The sequence below is a fragment of the Microcaecilia unicolor genome, chromosome 7 (assembly GCF_901765095.1).
Source record: "Microcaecilia unicolor chromosome 7, aMicUni1.1, whole genome shotgun sequence".
Classification (NCBI taxonomy): domain Eukaryota; kingdom Metazoa; phylum Chordata; class Amphibia; order Gymnophiona; family Siphonopidae; genus Microcaecilia; species Microcaecilia unicolor.
The window spans coordinates 15,576,578-15,594,775 of record NC_044037.1 but is presented as its reverse complement, the minus strand read 5'-3'; the positions used below and the strand labels follow the sequence as shown (position 1 = coordinate 15,594,775).

The 18,198-nt window shown below is 47.9% G+C and overlaps 1 protein-coding gene across 3 annotated transcripts in view; it reads left to right on the top strand.

The window, feature by feature from the left end:
* ATRX (ATRX chromatin remodeler) overlaps positions 1-18,198 on the top strand; it is a 453,401-nt gene that overhangs the window by 374,490 nt on the left and 60,713 nt on the right. For 2 of the 3 annotated variants that reach the window (XM_030208839.1, XM_030208838.1), the window contains exons 29-30: positions 2,057-2,234; positions 4,068-4,262. In XM_030208839.1, coding sequence (XP_030064699.1) covers positions 2,057-2,234; positions 4,068-4,262 — 373 coding nt within the window. Of the gene's footprint in view, positions 1-2,056; positions 2,235-4,067; positions 4,263-18,198 lie in introns of those variants that run through there. The other variant, XM_030208840.1, reaches the window with a different exon arrangement.

Sequence of the window (18,198 nt, the reverse complement as noted above, 5' to 3'; positions counted from 1 at the left end):
CACTTTCTCAGGGGATCCTATGTGATCTGTTGCGTGTTAAATGACTTCAAGAATGAACTTGTGGGGGAGAGTGGAGTGTTGTTAGGGGTAATATTTTGTATGAAGTGAAGTTTATCTGGACTACGTTGTGAAGTAAAGAAAGGAGTATGCATGTAAAAGTATGAGAATGATGAGGGAAGAGGGTATATGAATTTGTGGGTGTTTATGATATGGTACCCAGTTATGCTCTGCTTCTTTTTCTCAAGGGTGTATCCAGTTGACTGGTAATTGTGCCGTTTAGTGTGTGAATGTATGAAGGTGAGAGTATGTTGGAGTGTTGATGTGGTTCGAGGACAGTCAGTCGTGGACTTTGCTCATAGGTCCAAGGTCGTAGGCTCCAATTGCAACTTGGACAATCCTGCAAGTGTCAGACCTTCTATTTTCAGGTCTTCCCTTCCGTTTCCTCTATGACCTTGGTAGAGGCCTGTCCCATAAGGAGTAATCCTATCCTCTGATTTGGCACTTTTTCCACCCTTTGCAGTATAGTGGTTTCTTTGTCTGGCCTGCTTTCCGATTCAGTTGGGGAGATGTGCTACATTTGATTAGCGGCTAGGGTTCTTGTATCTTTTTCTGCACCACTTCTGAGGCCTGTCCCACTATGATTTCACTTTGCTACCTTCGTTAGGATGATGAGGGCTCCTCTCCTCTTTCTATATGAAATGCAGACTCAACTTTACTGGAACACTTTAATATTACAGGAGTCTTCAAATACATTCAAGATATTTCCACATCTGTTGGCTTCATATATACATTGCTTTCTTAACTGGGAGCAGTCAGTTGTCCGTAAACCAGATATATTCCCCAGCACTGTCAGATATTTAGTATCTGCTTTACAGAGGCCACTTTCTCCTTGTTCTGCATTCTAGAAACTGCTCTCCCAATGCACAAAGGAGCAGGGGACTCAAAGCAGGCAAAAAGCTCAGAAGGCAGCACACATTCAAACAACAACACAGTTAGTGATGTCACCCACCAGTATCTGCTTTACAGAGGCTGCTTTCTCCCTGTTTTGAGTGCTGGAAACTGCTCTCCCAATGTACAAAGGAGCAGAGGACTTGAAGCAGGTGAAGAACTCAGAAGGCAGCACACATTAAAAATGGTGAGCTCGGTAGCTAGGGATTCCCATATGTGAGACACAGTGTTCTGCTTGTCCTCCTACAAAGCAAAGCTACTTACCTGTAGCTGGTGTTTTCTGAGGAAGTTGCAGCAGCCTTGCAGTACTTCAGTTGTACCACAAGGCTGCCTCTAGAGGTTGCAGCAGCAGCCATTTTGGGAAGGGAGCCACTTGGGGCAAGAGCGAGTGGCCTTCACTTCTACCCCCATTGCCCCACTGGACAATTAGGGATGTCAGGTAGGCTCGGGGGTTCTGTTCATACTAGTAGGTGGGGCGGGGTTTTGAGAGGGGGCTACGCATCACCTCGGGGGTGGGAGTGGAGCCTATGAACCTTGTCAGAGAGTGGAATTGGAAGGAAATGCAAAACATTTTTTAATGCGGGTCCCAACCGATATTCTGCCTTTTGTGGGCTACAGCTGAATATCGGCCAGTGTCCGCATAAGCTCTGGCAGCCAGGCCCTTGGAAGTAGGCCCACATTTTCAGTGCTGATGCCCAGCTCTGAATATCTGGGCCTCATTCTGCCTACAGCTGTCAGCATTTACAAAAACACTGACTGCTGTGGGCTGAATATTGGCCAGTATATATTTATATCAGTTAAAGACAGTGGAGGAGTGGCCTAGTGGTTAGGTTGGTGGACTCTGGTTCTGGGGAACTGAGTTGGGTTCCCACTTCAGGCACAGGCAGCTCCTTGTGACTCTGGGCAAGTCACTTAACCCTCGATTGCCCCAGGTACAAATAAGTACCTAAGCCGCATTGAGCCTGCCATGAGTGGGAAAGCGCGGGGTACAAATAATAAAATAAAAAAAAACAAGAACTATGTTAAACTGATTGACTAATAAAAAATTTATAAATTAAAAAAAACTGTTTTATTAATTGTTTTGTTTTTTATTGTTACTTCTTTACAGAGGTCGTTTGTTTATTATTTCCACTAAGGCAGGATCCCTGGGAATTAATCTTGTGGCTGCTAACCGTGTTGTCATCTTTGATGCATCTTGGAATCCCTCTTATGACATTCAGAGTATCTTCAGGGTTTATCGCTTTGGGCAGAATAATCCTGTCTTTGTGTACAGATTCTTGGCACAGGTAGTAAACAGTCTGAACTGGATAAAAACATGATTTTACCTCCTAGTTTTTTGTGTAGAATTTTTAGTTTGTGCACATTAGATGTAGAGATCTTCATTATTTTCTTCATTCCACCTCCTCTTCCCCTGGTAATTTAGCAGTGTACTCTGATCGTCAAATTTGCTGTAGTGTAGAGAGATTAAAACACTGCCTTGCTTGCTCAGCGTGCCATATTGCCTGCAATCTAAGTCTTCAGCCAGAGTATTGCTGTTTTATATAGCATGTTTTAATAGATTGTACAAAGTGAAACATCTGTGATGTCTACATCTGTGTTCTCTTCCAGATCATTTCTGCCATTTTAATATATATAAATTTTGGAGTTTGTTACTGAAATTCTTTTTAACAACAGGCACTTTGACAGGCCCAGTATCTGATAAGTAAAAGAAGCATTCTGAATTTTGCTTCTTGTTGCGGTGGCTTTTATCATCAGAGTTTGACATGAAAGCACAAGAGCTATCAATAAAATTTGAAGCAGCACCCAGCAGTGTAACTATTTCTGAATTGCTCCTTGAATGAACTGATTGTAGTTTTTCTGTTTGTGGTCCCATTCTAATAGGTCGTAGTGCTGTTGCACCAGTTATTTATTATTATATTTGTACCCCACGCTTTCCCACTTAAAGCAGGTTCAATGGGGTTTACATAGTAATAGGGATTACAAAGTATTGATAGAGAAAATATAAGTAAGTATAGCAGAATAATAAAAGAGATAGGTAGGTAGAAATGGGCAAGGGTGAAGGGAGTAGGAGAGGTATAGCAGAAAACATAGGTTGGCATTGCCACCCGTTATCCAAAGTATAAATATGATGCAAACGACTTAAAATCTTAACTATTTATAGCTAGAATAGAATGTGTACGTCTTTTATCTTAGAAAATGATAACGCTTAAGTGACAAGTTTCAGCAAAGCAAAGATTGACCTAAGAAAGAGACCAACAGATGTAAAAATGCAATCAATAAATAATACAATCAATAAATAGGCATTAGATGAACATAGGTAATCCTATATTTTTTTAATAGTGTCTGGGAAAGCTGCCACTCTGCTACCTTCTTGTGAGGATTAGAATTTAGCACAAAGGCAGCATTATACATAGTTACAAAAGCATTCTTTTGTCTAGAAATGAGGCCAAAAACCTCTTTGTAATTGTGCTTCATGCATTGTTTGCATAGTAGACTAACATTTGTTTCATTCCTCTCTACCTTTGTGCTGTAATTTTAGTTCTGCTTTCTGCTCCTGCTTTCTTTCTTTTTTCTTTTTTTTCCCAAACTATTTTTCTCTTCATTTTAGCATATTGTATACCACTCCAGGGGCGTAGCCAGGCAACAAATTTTGGGTGGGCCTAGGCAAGAAGTGGGTGGGCACCAAGTGTTCTCCTCCCTCTCAACCACCACCAAAAAAAATATTTCAGCTGGCGGGAAAATGCTTCTTTCCACCTTGGCAGTATGCAGCAGGCATGCGCTGAAAACTGAGCGTGTGCAGGTGCCAGTATTTTGAAGAGTATCGTTTTTGTTACCATCAGGGGGAAGTCTTCAGTTTGCCGAGCTTGAGATCCCCATCAGCTACCGGTAAATGTCTGCTACTGTTGGGTGGGCCTGAGCACTAAATGGGTGGGCCCAGGCCCACCTGTGGCTACGCCACTGTACCACTCAAATGGTTTTTCCGATATGACGGGATGACATTTTAATTAAACTTGAAACTTACTATTACACTTTTATAGGAGGTGCTGCAGAAATCTCTGGTTATATAGTGTATCAGTCCACACCCAGACCATTATCTGTTTTATTTTTTTCTTTGTTAGGGAACAATGGAGGAAAAGATCTATGATCGCCAGGTAGCCAAACAGTCACTGTCCTTTCGAGTGATTGATCAACAGCAGATCGAGAGACATTTTACAATGAATGAACTAACAGAGCTCTACACCTTTGAGCCAGATTTGTTAGATGATCCCAATTCAGAAAAGAAGAAAAAGAGGGACACGCCTGTGCTGCCAAAGGTGAGCTGATAATTGATTTCTCATGGAAGCATGTTGAGCTATGTATTTGATGCATTCTTTATATTGGGGGTATATGGTGAGCTGGATTTAGAAATCGATTGAGTAACACATGGTAGTGGTAAGTGGAATTGACTCTGAGGAAAGGAAAGTGAGTGTTGGAGTACTTCAGTGATCAGACCTGGGTCCAGTTCTGTTCATTATCTTGATATCACTGAGGGTTTAGAAGGAAAAGTTTTCATTTTTGTGGATGACGTAAAGATCTGCAAAGATGAATACACCTGAGGAAATATACAACATGAGATGAGTCTCACAGTCTTACCCCATCTGCCAAACAGCACAGACTTAGCGCCTTGTGAGTTCCATCTTTTTCCAAAATTGAAGGAATATCTTCAGGGACATCTGTTCGACTCGAAGAAGTGGAAAGGACTGTGAGCTCAGTAAAAAGGACATCCAAATTGAAAATTACAGGCACGATAGGTTATATCAACATCTACTTCTGCTACTGCTACATTTTACCAATGAGTTTAAGGAAGCTTTTATCATATGACTCCTGACACAGGCCATTTACCGAAACATGGACTGTGTTGGAATATCCCGCTAAATTCCAATGCATTCCAAAATGACACTGCTTGATAAGAGAATAGTATTTTATGCTGCTTATCCTAGAAATAAGCAGTGGACTTTCCCCGAGTGCATCTTAATAATGGCTTATGGACTTTTCTTTTAGGAAATTATCCAAACCTTTTATAATCCTTGCTATGCTAGCTGCGTTTACCACATTCTCCGAGGACAAGCAGGCTGCTTGTTCTCACGACTGGGTTGACGTCCGCGGCAGCCCCCACCAACCGGAAGAAGCTTCGCGGGACGGTCGGCACGCAGGCCACGCCCACCGCGCATGCGCGGCCGCCTTCCCGCCCGTGCGCGACCGCTCCCGCCAGTTACTTTTTTTCCGCGACTGAGAGAGTTGTGCAATTGCCTCTCTCTCTGTTCAGCCGCCGGATTTTCGACCGCGTTTACGCGGATCGTCGCTTGGATTCCCATTCGGTTTCCTCTCATCTTGTTTGTATTGTTTTAAAAAAAAAAAAAAAAAAGAAATTTTTCGCGCGTGTGGAGCACGCGCTCCCCTTTTCCCTCGCTTACTAGCGGGGACGCCACGTTGCGGCCTAGTGGCCGCTCGGTTGGTTGATTTTTTCGTGGTGTGATTTTAGCCACCATTGCCGACTTTCACTTCGCCGACGCGATTTTTCCGTCGATGTCCTCGAAGGTCCCGAGTGGATTTAAAAAGTGTGGTCGCTGCGGCCGGCCGATCTCGCAGACCGACACCCACGCTTGGTGCCTCCAGTGCCTCGGGCCGGAGCACAATCTCAAGTCGTGCGCTTTGTGTCTCGGTCTCCGGAAACGGACTCAGGTTGCGAGACAAGTTCTGCGGGACCGTCTTTTTGGAACTTGCGCCAGCCCCTCGACGTCGACCTCGACGGCATCGGTATCGAAGGCCGGTTCTTCGGTACCGGTATCGATGCCCGAGACATCGGCACCGATGGCAGCGACCCCAGGAGAACAGGTCCCGTCGGCCCGCCGGTCCGCCGGTGAGAGTGGGGTTGAGAGGCCGCGTGGGCAGTCGGCCCCGGTCACTCCCTCAGCTCGTGAGCCACGGGACCGAACCCTGTCGGACCCGGTACCTCGAGACCGAGGGGGCTCGACCTCCTCCTCCTCCTCCATGCCCTCCGGCGCCGGTGACGTGCACCGGAAAAAAGATAAGAAGCGCCGTCACCGGGAGCCCTCGGTGCACCCTGAAGAGGAGTCGACGCCGAAGCGTCATCGCAGAGAGGAGAGATCTCCGTCGGTGGTGGAGGTACCGACGCGTCAGGGTTCCGGCACCTCGGTGCCGTCTCCTGGCCCCCAGCAGCTTCTGGCACCGACACCCTTACCGGCCCCACCGCCTTTCCCGGCAGCGGGCCTGGACGAGTGCCTCAGAGCCATCCTTCCGGGGATCCTGGAAGGGCTGATGCGCCAGGCTGTGCCGGCGCCGGGGGTGCTTGCGCCCTCGGCGCCGATGACTGTGGCGCCGGCGAGCTCTAGCCCGGCGCCGGGGCTGTCGACACCGCCGCCGCTTGCGGTGCCGGTCTCGACCGCCACGCAGGTGGAGTCCCCGTCGACGTCGATGGAGGGAGCTCCGTCCCCGCCGGCGCGGGAGTCCACCGCTCGACGACACCGAGACCTCGGTGCCTCGACGTCGAGCCGGGCCCGGTACAGGACTCAGCTACATGAGCTAATGTCCGATACCGAGGATGAGGACTCGTGGGGGGAAGAGGAGGACCCTAGATATTTCTCCTCAGAGGAGTCTACGGGCCTTCCCTCGGACCCCACGCCTTCACCGGAGAGGAAGCTCTCACCTCCTGAGAGTCTCTCCTTTGCCTCTTTTGTGCGGGATATGTCTATAAGCATTCCCTTCCCCGTGGTCTCTGTGGAAGAGCCGAGGGCCGAGATGCTCGAGGTCCTCGACTATCCATCACCACCTAGAGAGTCCTCCACGGTACCGCCGCACAATGTCCTGAAGGAGACGCTGCTTCGGAACTGGGTGCGACCACTAACTAACCCCACCATTCCCAAGAAAGCAGAGTCCCAGTACAGGATCCACTCTGACCCAGAGCTCATGCGGCCCCAGTTGCCCCATGACTCAGCGGTCGTGGATTCTGCTCTCAAGAGGGCACGGAGTTCGAGGGATACCGCCTCGGCGCCCCCGGGGCGGGAGTCTCGCACTCTGGACTCATTTGGGAGGAAGGCCTACCAATCCTCCATGCTCGTGACCCGCATCCAATCTTACCTGCTCTATATGAGCATCCACATGCGGACCAATGTGCAACAGCTGGCGGACCTGGTCGATAAGCTCCCGCCGGAGCAGTCCAGGCCTTATCAGGAGGTGGTCAGGCAGCTGAAGGCGTGCAGAAAGTTCCTGTCCAGGGGGATTTTTGACACCTGTGACGTGGCATCTCGTGCTGCGGCCCAAGGTATAGTGATGCGCAGGCTCTCATGGCTGCGTGCCTCTGACCTGGACAACCGCACCCAGCAGAGACTGGCTGACGTCCCTTGCCGGGGGGATAATATTTTTGGCGAGAAGGTCGAGCAGATGGTTGACCAACTGCATCAGCGGGAAACCGCTCTCGACAAGCTCTCCCACCGGGCGCCTTCAGCACCCGCCCCCGCGGGCGGGCGTTTTTCCCGGGCTCGGCAGGCTGCACCCTATTCTTTTGCGAAGCGTAGGTACAACCAGCCGGCCCGAAGGCCTCGTCAGGCACAGGGACAGCCCCAGCGCGCTCGTTCCCGTCAACAGCGTGCGCCTAAGCAGCCCCCTGCGCCTCCACAGCAAAAGCCGGGGACGGGCTTTTGACTGGATCCATGGGAACATAGCCGCCCTACAAGTGTCCGTACCGGACGACCTGCCGGTCGGAGGGAGGTTAAAATTCTTTCACCAAAGGTGGCCTCTCATAACCTCCGACCAGTGGGTTCTCCAAATAGTGCGGTACGGATACGCCCTGAATTTGGCCTCCCTGCCTCCAAATTGTCCTCCGGGAGCTCAGTCTTTCAGCTCCCATCACAAGCAGGTACTTGCAGAGGAACTCTCCGCCCTTCTCAGCGCCAATGCGGTCGAGCCCGTACCACCCGGGCAGGAAGGGCAGGGATTCTATTCCAGGTACTTCCTTGTGGAAAAGAAAACAGGGGGGATGCGTCCCATCCTAGACCTGAGAGGCCTGAACAAATTCCTGGTCAAAGAAAAGTTCAGGATGCTTTCCTTGGGCACCCTTCTGCCAATGATTCAGAAAAACGATTGGCTATGTTCCCTGGATTTAAAGGACGCATACACTCACATCCCGATACTGCCAGCTCACAGACAGTATCTCAGATTCCGCCTGGGCGCACGGCACTTTCAGTATTGTGTGCTGCCCTTTGGGCTCGCCTCTGCCCCACGAGTGTTTACAAAGTGCCTCGTGGTGGTAGCGGCCTACCTACGCAAGCTGGGAGTGCACGTGTTCCCATATCTCGACGATTGGCTGGTCAAGAACACCTCGGAGGCAGGAGCCCTCCGGTCCATGCAGTGCACTATTCAACTTCTGGAGCTGCTGGGGTTTGTGATAAATTACCCAAAGTCCCATCTCCAGCCAACTCAGTCTCTGGAATTCATAGGAGCGCTGCTGAATTCCCAGACGGCTCAGGCCTACCTTCCCGAAGCGAGGGCCACCAATCTCTTGGCCCTGGCTTCGCAGACCAGAGTGTCTCAGCAGATCACAGCTCGGCAGATGTTGAGACTTCTGGGTCATATGGCCTCCACAGTTCATGTGACTCCCATGGCTCGTCTTCACATGAGATCTGCTCAATGGACCCTAGCTTCCCAGTGGTTCCAAGCCACCGGGAATCTAGAGGATGTCATCCGCCTCTCCACCAGTTGCCGCACTTCACTGCTCTGGTGGACCATACGGACCAATTTGACCCTGGGACGTCCATTCCAAATTCCGCAGCCCACGAAAGTGCTGACGACGGATGCATCTCGCCTGGGGTGGGGAGCCCATGTCGATGGGCTTCACACCCAGGGTCTGTGGTCCCTCCAGGAAAAGGATCTGCAGATCAACCTCCTGGAGCTCCGAGCGATCTGGAACGCACTGAAGGCTTTCAGAGATCGGCTGTCCTGCCAAATTATCCAAATTCGGACAGACAATCAGGTTGCAATGTATTACGTCAACAAGCAGGGGGGCACCGGATCTCGCCCCCTGTGTCAGGAAGCCGTCGGTATGTGGCGTTGGGCGTGTCGGTTCGGCATGCTTCTCCAAGCCACGTACCTGGCAGGCGTAAACAACAGTCTGGCCGACAGACTGAGCAGAGTCATGCAACCGCACGAGTGGTCGCTCCATTCCAGAGTGGTACGCAAGATCTTCCGAGAGTGGGGCACCCCCTCGGTGGATCTTTTCGCCTCTCAGACCAACCACAAGCTGCCTCTGTTCTGTTCCAGACTTCAGACGCACGGCAGGCTAGCGTCAGATGCCTTTCTCCTTCATTGGGGGACCGGCCTCCTGTATGCTTATCCTCCCATACCTTTGGTGGGGAAGACCTTACTGAAGCTCAAGCAAGACCGCGGCACCATGATTCTGATAGCGCCCTTTTGGCCCCGTCAGATCTGGTTCCCTCTTCTTCTGGAGTTGTCCTCCGAAGAACCGTGGAGATTGGAGTGTTTTCCGACTCTCATTTCGCAGAACGACGGAGCGTTGCTGCACCCCAACCTTCAATCCCTGGCTCTCACGGCCTGGATGTTGAGGGCGTAGACTTCGCTGCGTTGGGTCTGTCTGAGGGTGTCTCCCGGGTCTTGCTTGCCTCTAGGAAGGATTCCACTAAAAAGTTACTTTTTCAAGTGGAGGAGGTTTGTCGTTTGGTGTGAGAGCAAGGCCCTAGAACCTCGTTCTTGCCCTGCACAGAACCTGCTTGAATACCTTCTGCACTTATCAGAGTCTGGCCTCAAGACCAACTCAGTAAGGAATCACCTTAGTGCGATTAGTGCTTACCATTATCGTGTGGAAGGTAAAGCCATCTCTGGAGAGCCTTTAGTCGTTCGATTCATGAGAGGCTTGCTTTTGTCAAAGCCCCCTATCAAGCCTCCTACTGTGTCATGGGATCTCAACGTCGTCCTCACCCAGCTGATGAAACCTCCTTTTGAGCCACTGAATACCTGCCATCTGAAGTACTTGACCTGGAAGGTCATTTTCTTGGTGGCAGTTACTTCAGCTCGTAGGGTCAGTGAGCTTCAAGCCCTAGTAGCTCATGCTCCATATACTAAATTTCATCACAACAGAGTAGTGCTCCGCACTCACCCAAAGTTCCTGCCGAAGGTGGTGTCGGAGTTCCATCTTAACCAGTCAATTGTCTTGCCAACATTCTTCCCCAGGCCGCATACCCGCCCTGCTGAACGTCAGTTGCACACATTGGACTGCAAGAGAGCATTGGCCTTCTACTTGGAGCGGACACAGCCCAACAGACAGTCCGCCCAATTGTTTATTTCTTTCGACCCTAACAGGCTAGGGGTCGCTGTCGGGAAACGCACCATCTCCAATTGGCTAGCAGATTGCATTTCCTTCACTTACGCCCAGGCTGGGCTGGCTCTTGAGGGTCATGTCACGGCTCATAGTGTCAGAGCCATGGCAGCGTCGGTGGCCCACTTGAAGTCAGCCACTATTGAAGAGATCTGCAAGGCTGCGACGTGGTCATCTGTCCACACATTCACATCTCATTACTGCCTCCAGCAGGATACCCGACGCGACAGTCGGTTCGGGCAGTCGGTGTTGCAGAATCTGTTTGGGGTGTAAATCCAACTCCACCCTCCAGGACCCGAATTTATTCTGGTCAGGCTGCACTCTCAGTTAGTTGTTCTTCGTAGGTCAATTTCTGTTGTACCCTCGCCGTTGCGAGGTTCAATTGACCTGGGTTATTGTTTTGAGTGAGCCTGAGAGCTAGGGATACCCCAGTCGTGAGAACAAGCAGCCTGCTTGTCCTCGGAGAAAGGGTATGATGCATACCTGTAGCAGTTGTTCTCCGAGGACAGCAGGCTGATTGTTCTCACCTACCCTCCCTCCTCCCCTTTGGAGTTGTGTGTTTCATATTTTATTGCTTGTCATTCAACTGGCGGGAGCGGTCGCGCACGGGCGGGAAGGCGGCCGCGCATGCGCGGTGGGCGTGGCCTGCGTGCCGACCGTCCCGCGAAGCTTCTTCCGGTTGGTGGGGGCTGCCGCGGACGTCAACCCAGTCGTGAGAACAATCAGCCTGCTGTCCTCGGAGAACAACTGCTACAGGTATGTATCATACCCTTTCTCTGGCAACGAATTCCAGAGTTTAATTACATGTTGAGTGAATAAATATTTTCTCCAGTTTGTTTTATATTTACTACTTAGCAGCTTCATTGCATGCTCCCTAGTCCTAGTATTTTTGGAAAGAGTAAACAAGCAATTCACATCTACCCATTCCACTTCACTCAGAGGTCCTTTTACCAAGCTGCGGGAAAAATGGCCCTGTGCTAGTGGCGGGGGCCGTTTTTTCTGTGCGCCAGTGCCCTTTTTACCGTAGCGGATAAAAAGCCCCCAGACGAACATGGCCATGTGGTGAGAGAACTCTTACCGCGTGGCCATGCGGTGGGGAACCCTTACCGCCACCCATTGAGGTGGAGATAAGGACTCCTGCAGTAACCCAGCTGTAACCGAGCAGTGCAAGGCAATGCCTGATTACCACCATGCAAGCTATTTTCAGGGGTTTTCTTTTTCCCCTGGAAATGGCGCTTGCTCGGGTCGGAACTATCAATTTAGCATTCAATAAGCCCACGTTGAGCTTACTGACACTTTGTAAAAGACACCCTCAGTATTTTGTAGACCTCTATTCTATCTCCCCTCATCCATCTCTTCTCCAAGCTGAAGAGCCCAAGCCACTTTAGCCTTTCTTCATAGGGAAGTCATCCCATCCCCTTTATCATTTTTGTCACCCTTCTCTGTACATTTTTAATTCTGCTATTGTTTTGAGATGCAGTGACCAGAATTGCTCATGATGTTTGAGGTACAATACGAAGGCATTATAACATTCTCATTTTTGTTTTCCATTCCATTCCTAAAAATTCCTATCATTTTATTTGCCTTCTTAGCTTCCGCTGCACACTGAGCAGGGGTTCAATGTACCATCAACAGTGTCACATAGATCCTTTTCCTGGGTGGTGATTCCTAATGTGAAACCTTGCATCACGTAGCTAAAGTTTGGATTCCTCTTTCCCACGTGTGTCACTTTGCTCTTGCTCACATTAAACGTCACCTGCCATGTGGATGCCTAGTCTCGTAAGGTCCTTTTGCAAATTTTCAGAGTCCTCTTGGGATTTAACAACTTTGAATAATTTTGTGTCCTCGTCAAATTTAATTACCTCACTAGTTATTCCCATTTCCAGGGCCGCTGAGAGGGGGGGGCAGGGGGGACAAAATTCCCTGGGCCCGGTGCCACAGTCCCACCCGCCCGCCCTCGGATCCGTTGACATTCCTCCACCGGGCTGGGCCCCCTCCATTCAAATCACAGCGCCTCACCACCTCACTCCATGTGAAAGCGCAGCAGCTGCAGTCTGCAGATCACTGGTCCTTCCCTCCCTGTGTCCCGCCCTCGTCTGACATAACTTCCGCGAGGGCAGGACACAGGGAGGGAAGGCCCGAAGGGAGGCGATCTGCAGACTGCCACTGCTGCGATTTCACACGGAGTGAGGTGAGGCACTGTGATTTGAATTCAGGGGGCCCGACCCGGTGGTGGATGGAGAGGGGTGGCAGCGGCTGTGACCTTGGGGGGGGGGGGGGGGCTCATTCTGTTTCTGAGTCTGACGTCCTGCACGTACAACGTGCAGCGACGTCAGACTCAGAAGAAACTTTCGGCGCCAGCTTTAGTGGAAGAAATGAAAGGACCTCGGCTTGGCTGGCGGGGGTTGGGGGTCCCCCGCCAGCTGACGGAATTCTTTTAAAGGCAGCCGGCAGCGGCAGGAGGACGCGGACCTCGGCTGGCGGGGGTTGGGGTCCCCGCCAGCGAAGGTAGGCGACAGCAACGGAGGGGGAGGGTTGGCAGCGGTAGGGGGGTCCAGGGCGAAATCTGCGGGGGCCCAGGCCCCTGAGGCCCCACGCAGATACGCCCCTGGTCTGCAGAAAAAGTAAAATGCTCTCTGTTCTGTTCCGTTCCATTTGTCCAAACCCTCTGCAGACTAGCTCACATTGCCTTTGTGATTCCATGGAGCACAGAACTGCTATATTCGTTTATTTACATTATTTTGACATTTATACCCCACATTATCCTGAACAATTCAGTGTGGGGTTTACAATAAATAAAACAGGCATGGTTTACCATAAACAAAATATATACTTTTCCATCATTTCCTCTAATTCCCAGAGTGCTCCTCAAGTAATTCTCTTTGCTCCGTATTTGCCTAGGTAGATATGTTTTTTATGACTCTTTCCTTTGATGTCACACTCGCATCCCTCAGTCATCACCCACTTCTTTTCTTACAACAAGGACAACATATACATCCTAATCTGAGGAACCTCTCACTAACGGAGATTGAGTTGCAGATGATAGGTAACTCCGTCCTTTCTCCAAGGAAGTAAAGGATATAATCATGGCAACCAGAAGACCACCTACAAAAAATGTTATCAACTGAAGTGGAATTATTTGTTTTATACACTAGTCAAGGCTCAACGATGAGATCCTAGTTCTTTGTCCACTTAAGTCTTAGCATTTCTTCTTTATTTATCGGATGCTGGACTAAAGGTATATTTTCTCTGCATTCATGTTTCAAGCCATAGTGGCTTACCATGCACCTATCAAAGGAAAGCTTCTCTCAGCATATCCTACTTTGTCGAGATTCATGAGGGATGTCTTCAACATGCGTCTCCTTTTAAGACAACCTTTACCAGCTTTAGATCTCAAGAGATTAGATCATATTATACCTACATTGATCAATTTCCATTGGCTATCCATCCATTATCTCCTTTTAAGACAACCTTTACCAGCTTTAGATCTCAAGAGATTAGATCATATTATACCTACATTGATCAATTTCCATTGGCTATCCATCCATTAAAGCCCAAATTATTTTTCAGCTTGCATGTTTGGTATATAGGATGTTCTATGGTATATGTTCACAATACTTATTTTCTTTGTTTTCATTTCCGTTATGTCCTATTTCATCACGTGCTATAGATTCATTCCTTCTTTATTTTCCATCATTTGTAAAAGTAAGATTTAAGAAATCTCTATTGACAGCATTTCTGAATCAGGCAGTTTCTATGTGGTGTTCACTCCCAGTTGATATTAGAATAATTAATTATTTCCTATTGTTTCAGAACCAATTAAAAGCTTATCTGTTTAAAACAATTGTACTTTAGTGACAACAATCTTTTCTGGTATCTGTTTCTTTTCATTATTGTGTAATAGTTAATTCTTGTGTTATCCACTTAGAACCTTTGACTACAAGCACTGTTACCATTACCATTTAGATCTCAACATTGTCTCAATGGCAGTGTTTGGCTGCATCAGTGTTTGGCTGCCTGTTATTTGTGCTCCCTCACGACCCTGATTTCAGTGGGCACTACTGTGTAACATCTTGCTCGCTCCTCGTGACATCATGCAGAGAGGCTCTGTCCGGGACCAAGCTAGCCCTGCCCACTGGAGATATCATTGATGGCATACGGGTGAAGAACTGGAGGTTCAAGCCAGAGGCATCAATGCTACAAGGGGGTATGCCAACAAAGTGGCACTGACAAAGGTGCAAACCTAGGTAGCTCCTTTGGGTAGCAGGGGGGTGACTGCTGTAGCCTGGTTCTTGTTTGGAGCATTTCAGGTGTTGTGTAATTTGTCATATCTGTAGCTACTGGCCAAAGACGCTTTGGAGAACTTACATCTATACATAAATTGTATACTTTTGCTGAGTCTAGTTTGGAGCAGGACTCTTGCTGTACTAACCCTGCATGAACTTGAACCTGCTGGGACTTCATTGCTGCACGTAGGACTATTTACGGTGCCTAGGGAATAAACCAATGTTGTTTTTGGTCTTGTTACATCAGCTGTTCATATACTGCTGCTTTGGTTAAACAGTGTTGTCCTTCTGGGTACTTTTGGGATTGAACTTGTAGGAGTCCCAAATGGGGAGGGGATTCCTATTTATTCAATTCTTGCTATAACTTTTGTAGGGATAGGCTTGCATTTGAAATGAGAGTCTTACTTTCTGGCCATTTGATTAAGATTTCCCATCAGGTCAGGAGTCTGGAAGTTTTGTTAGTTTCTAGGTTGGCATTTAAACTAGAGATACAAGCTGTAATTAAGGCTTCATATTTTAAGGTGAGGATGTTGAGTAGATTAAACCCATTACTCTATGGATGATTTTCAGTCAGTTTTGCAGGCCATTGTTCTTAGTGGCCTGAACTAAAATAATTTCTGTTTCTTAGATTACTCCTAAGCCTGTTCTCTCTTAACTTCATCGTATGCCCCCTCATTCCAGAGTTTTCCTTCATTTGAAAAAGGCTCACTTCCTGTACATTAATGTCCCTGAGATATTTAAACTTCTTTATCATATCTCCTCTCTCCCTCCTCTCTTCCAGCGTATGCATGTTGAGGTTCCTGAGCCTGTCCCTATATGTTTTATGTCCAAGACAGCTTACCAGTTTTGTAGCCACCCTCTGGCCTGACTCCATCCTGTTTATATCCTCCTGTAGGTGTGTTCTCCAGAATTGCACACAGTACTCTAAATGGGGCCTCATCAGAGACTTATACAAGGGCAGTATCACCTCTTTGTTCCTGCTGTTCATCCCTCTCCTTATGCACCCGAGCATCCTTCTGGCTATGACCATCTCTTTTTCCACCTGTATGGAAACCTTAAGGTCATCAGACACAGTCACCCGCAAGTCTCGCTCTTCCTTTGTACACAGATTCACTTCACCTCCTATATTTTACTGTGCCCTCAGATTCTTGTGACCCAGGTGCATGACCCTGCATTTTTAAGCATTAAATCTCAGGTGCCAGATATTGGACCATTCCTCAAGTTTTGCTAGGTCCTTCCTCATGTCATGCACACTTCCAGGGTGTCCACCCTGTTTCAGAGTTTGGTATGATCCGTAAAGAGACAAACCTTACCACACAGCCTTTCAGCAATAAAAAGAGCCGGCCCTAGGCCCGATCCCTGCGGCACTCCACTGATAACATCCCTATCTTCAGAGCAAGCTCCATTTACCATTACCCTGTGTCTCCTTCCGTTCAAACAATTTTTAACCCAGTCAATTACTCTAGGTCCCATACCAAGGGGACTTAGTTTATTTATGAGTCGCCTGTGTGGAATCATTTCAAAAGCTTTGCTGAAATCTAAGTACACCACATCTAGCGCCCCTCTCACATCAACTGTTTTGTCACCCAGTCAAAGAAATGAAGCAGATTTGTCTAGCACGACTTGCCTCTAGTGAAGCCATGCTGCCTTGGGTCCTGCATTTCATTGTTAGAGAAACCTCACAAACCTCCGTTTTATTTATTTATTTATTTGTTTGTTTGTTTGTTTGTTACATTTGTATCCCACATTTTCCCACCTATTTGTAGGCGCAGTGTGGCTTACATTGTACCGTAGAGGCGTTCGCCATCTCCGGTAGAGAAACAAATACAAGGAGTTGATGTGGTCGGATAAGGATCATGTGTTAGAGCATAGGGAGGAAGAATTATATAGTCTATTACAAGCTTTGGTTTCGTTGTGTTGCAGGGTTTTAGGGACTTAGGTTGGGTCGCCGGGGTATGGCTTTTTGAACAGGTTGGCATTTAGTGATTTCCAAAAGTTTAGGTGGTCGTATATTGTTTTCATGGCTTTTGGTAGTGTGTTCCACAGTTGTATGCTTATGTAGGAGAAACTGGATGCATAAGTTAATTTGTATTTGAGCCCATCACTCAACCAATCCTGACCAACTGCAAAAATCAATTGGTCAAGCAAATCTGCACACTTTAAACTGCCTCTCTGATTGGAGAAGTCAGAGCACACTGACATTGGTAGAGCCAGTCAGACATTCATTATCATGTAGTTACGTCCTCAGTGATGAGAGACAGAAGGCAGATGAGAAATCCAGTAGTACCATGATTGACTGTTTAGAAGTGTTTTCATTAGTTTACTCACCACTGAGGTCAGACCGACATATCTGTAATTCCCAACCTTCTCCTTACTTCCCCTCTTGTGCAGAGGGACCATATCTGCCTTTCTCCAGTCCTCCGGGACCAGTCTATACTCTAAGGAAGCATTGAAGAGGTCAGTCAGCAGAGCCGCCAGAACTTCTCCGAGTTCCTTGAGCACCCTCGATGTATTCCATCAGGCCCCATCGCTTGGTCCAGTTTTAGTTTATCTCGCTACTCGTGAACACAGTCCTCTAAGAACAGGTCTTGGTCTACCATGTGTCCATCCTCATTTGCATTTGTTTTCTGCGGTCCTACCCCTCGGCCTTTCATCCATGAACACAGAACAGAAATAGTTGTTAAGCAGTTCAGCTTTATCCTTATCAGCTTCCACGTATTCCTCCCCCTCAGCTTTGAGCCTCACAATGCTATTATGCTACTTCCTCCTGTTGCTTACATATCTGAAAAATATCTTATCCCCCAATTTTACCATATTAGATATCTTTTCTTCCATTTGCCTCTTCACTTTCCTGACAGCTTTTTCAGCTTCTCTTAGCTTATCCAGGTATTCTCGTTTATCTTCTTCTTTCTGAGTCGTCTTATAATGTATGAAGGTTAACCTCTTTTTCCCTTACCTTTTTGGCTACTATGTTCAAGAGCTACAGTGGCCTTCCTTTTCTCTTATTTTATGTAATTTACTAACATGAAGTTTAGTTGCCTTTAAAATAGCTCCTTTCAGTCTTGTCCACTGCTGTTCTGCTTCCTTCAGCTGTTCCCATCCTACTAACTCTTTCTTGAGAAATTCCCGCATCTTAGCAAAGTTAATTCTTTTGAAATCCAGGACCTTCAATCTCGAATAAGCCCGCTCCTCTGTCTTAATATTGAACCACACCATTCGGTGATCACTAGATGCCAAATGGTCTCCCACCGTGATATCAGAAACATTCTCTTCGTTTGTAAGCACCCGGTTCAAAATCGCTCCATCCCGCATTGGTTCTGTTACCCACTGATGAAATAATTCTTCCAGTAGAGAATCTAAGATCCCTTTGCTTCTGGACACCCCAGTCGACATCCAGCATATTAAAATCACCTATCAGTAGTACTTCCCCTTTCCTAGTTATCTTGTGGATATCTTCAGTTAAGGCTGTCCATTTTTTCTGACTGTGAAGGTTACCTGTATATTAATGTATATTACTCCAGTATAAATACATTTTCCTTTCTCTCTTTTCAGTTTAACCCACAGAGCTTCTTTCAT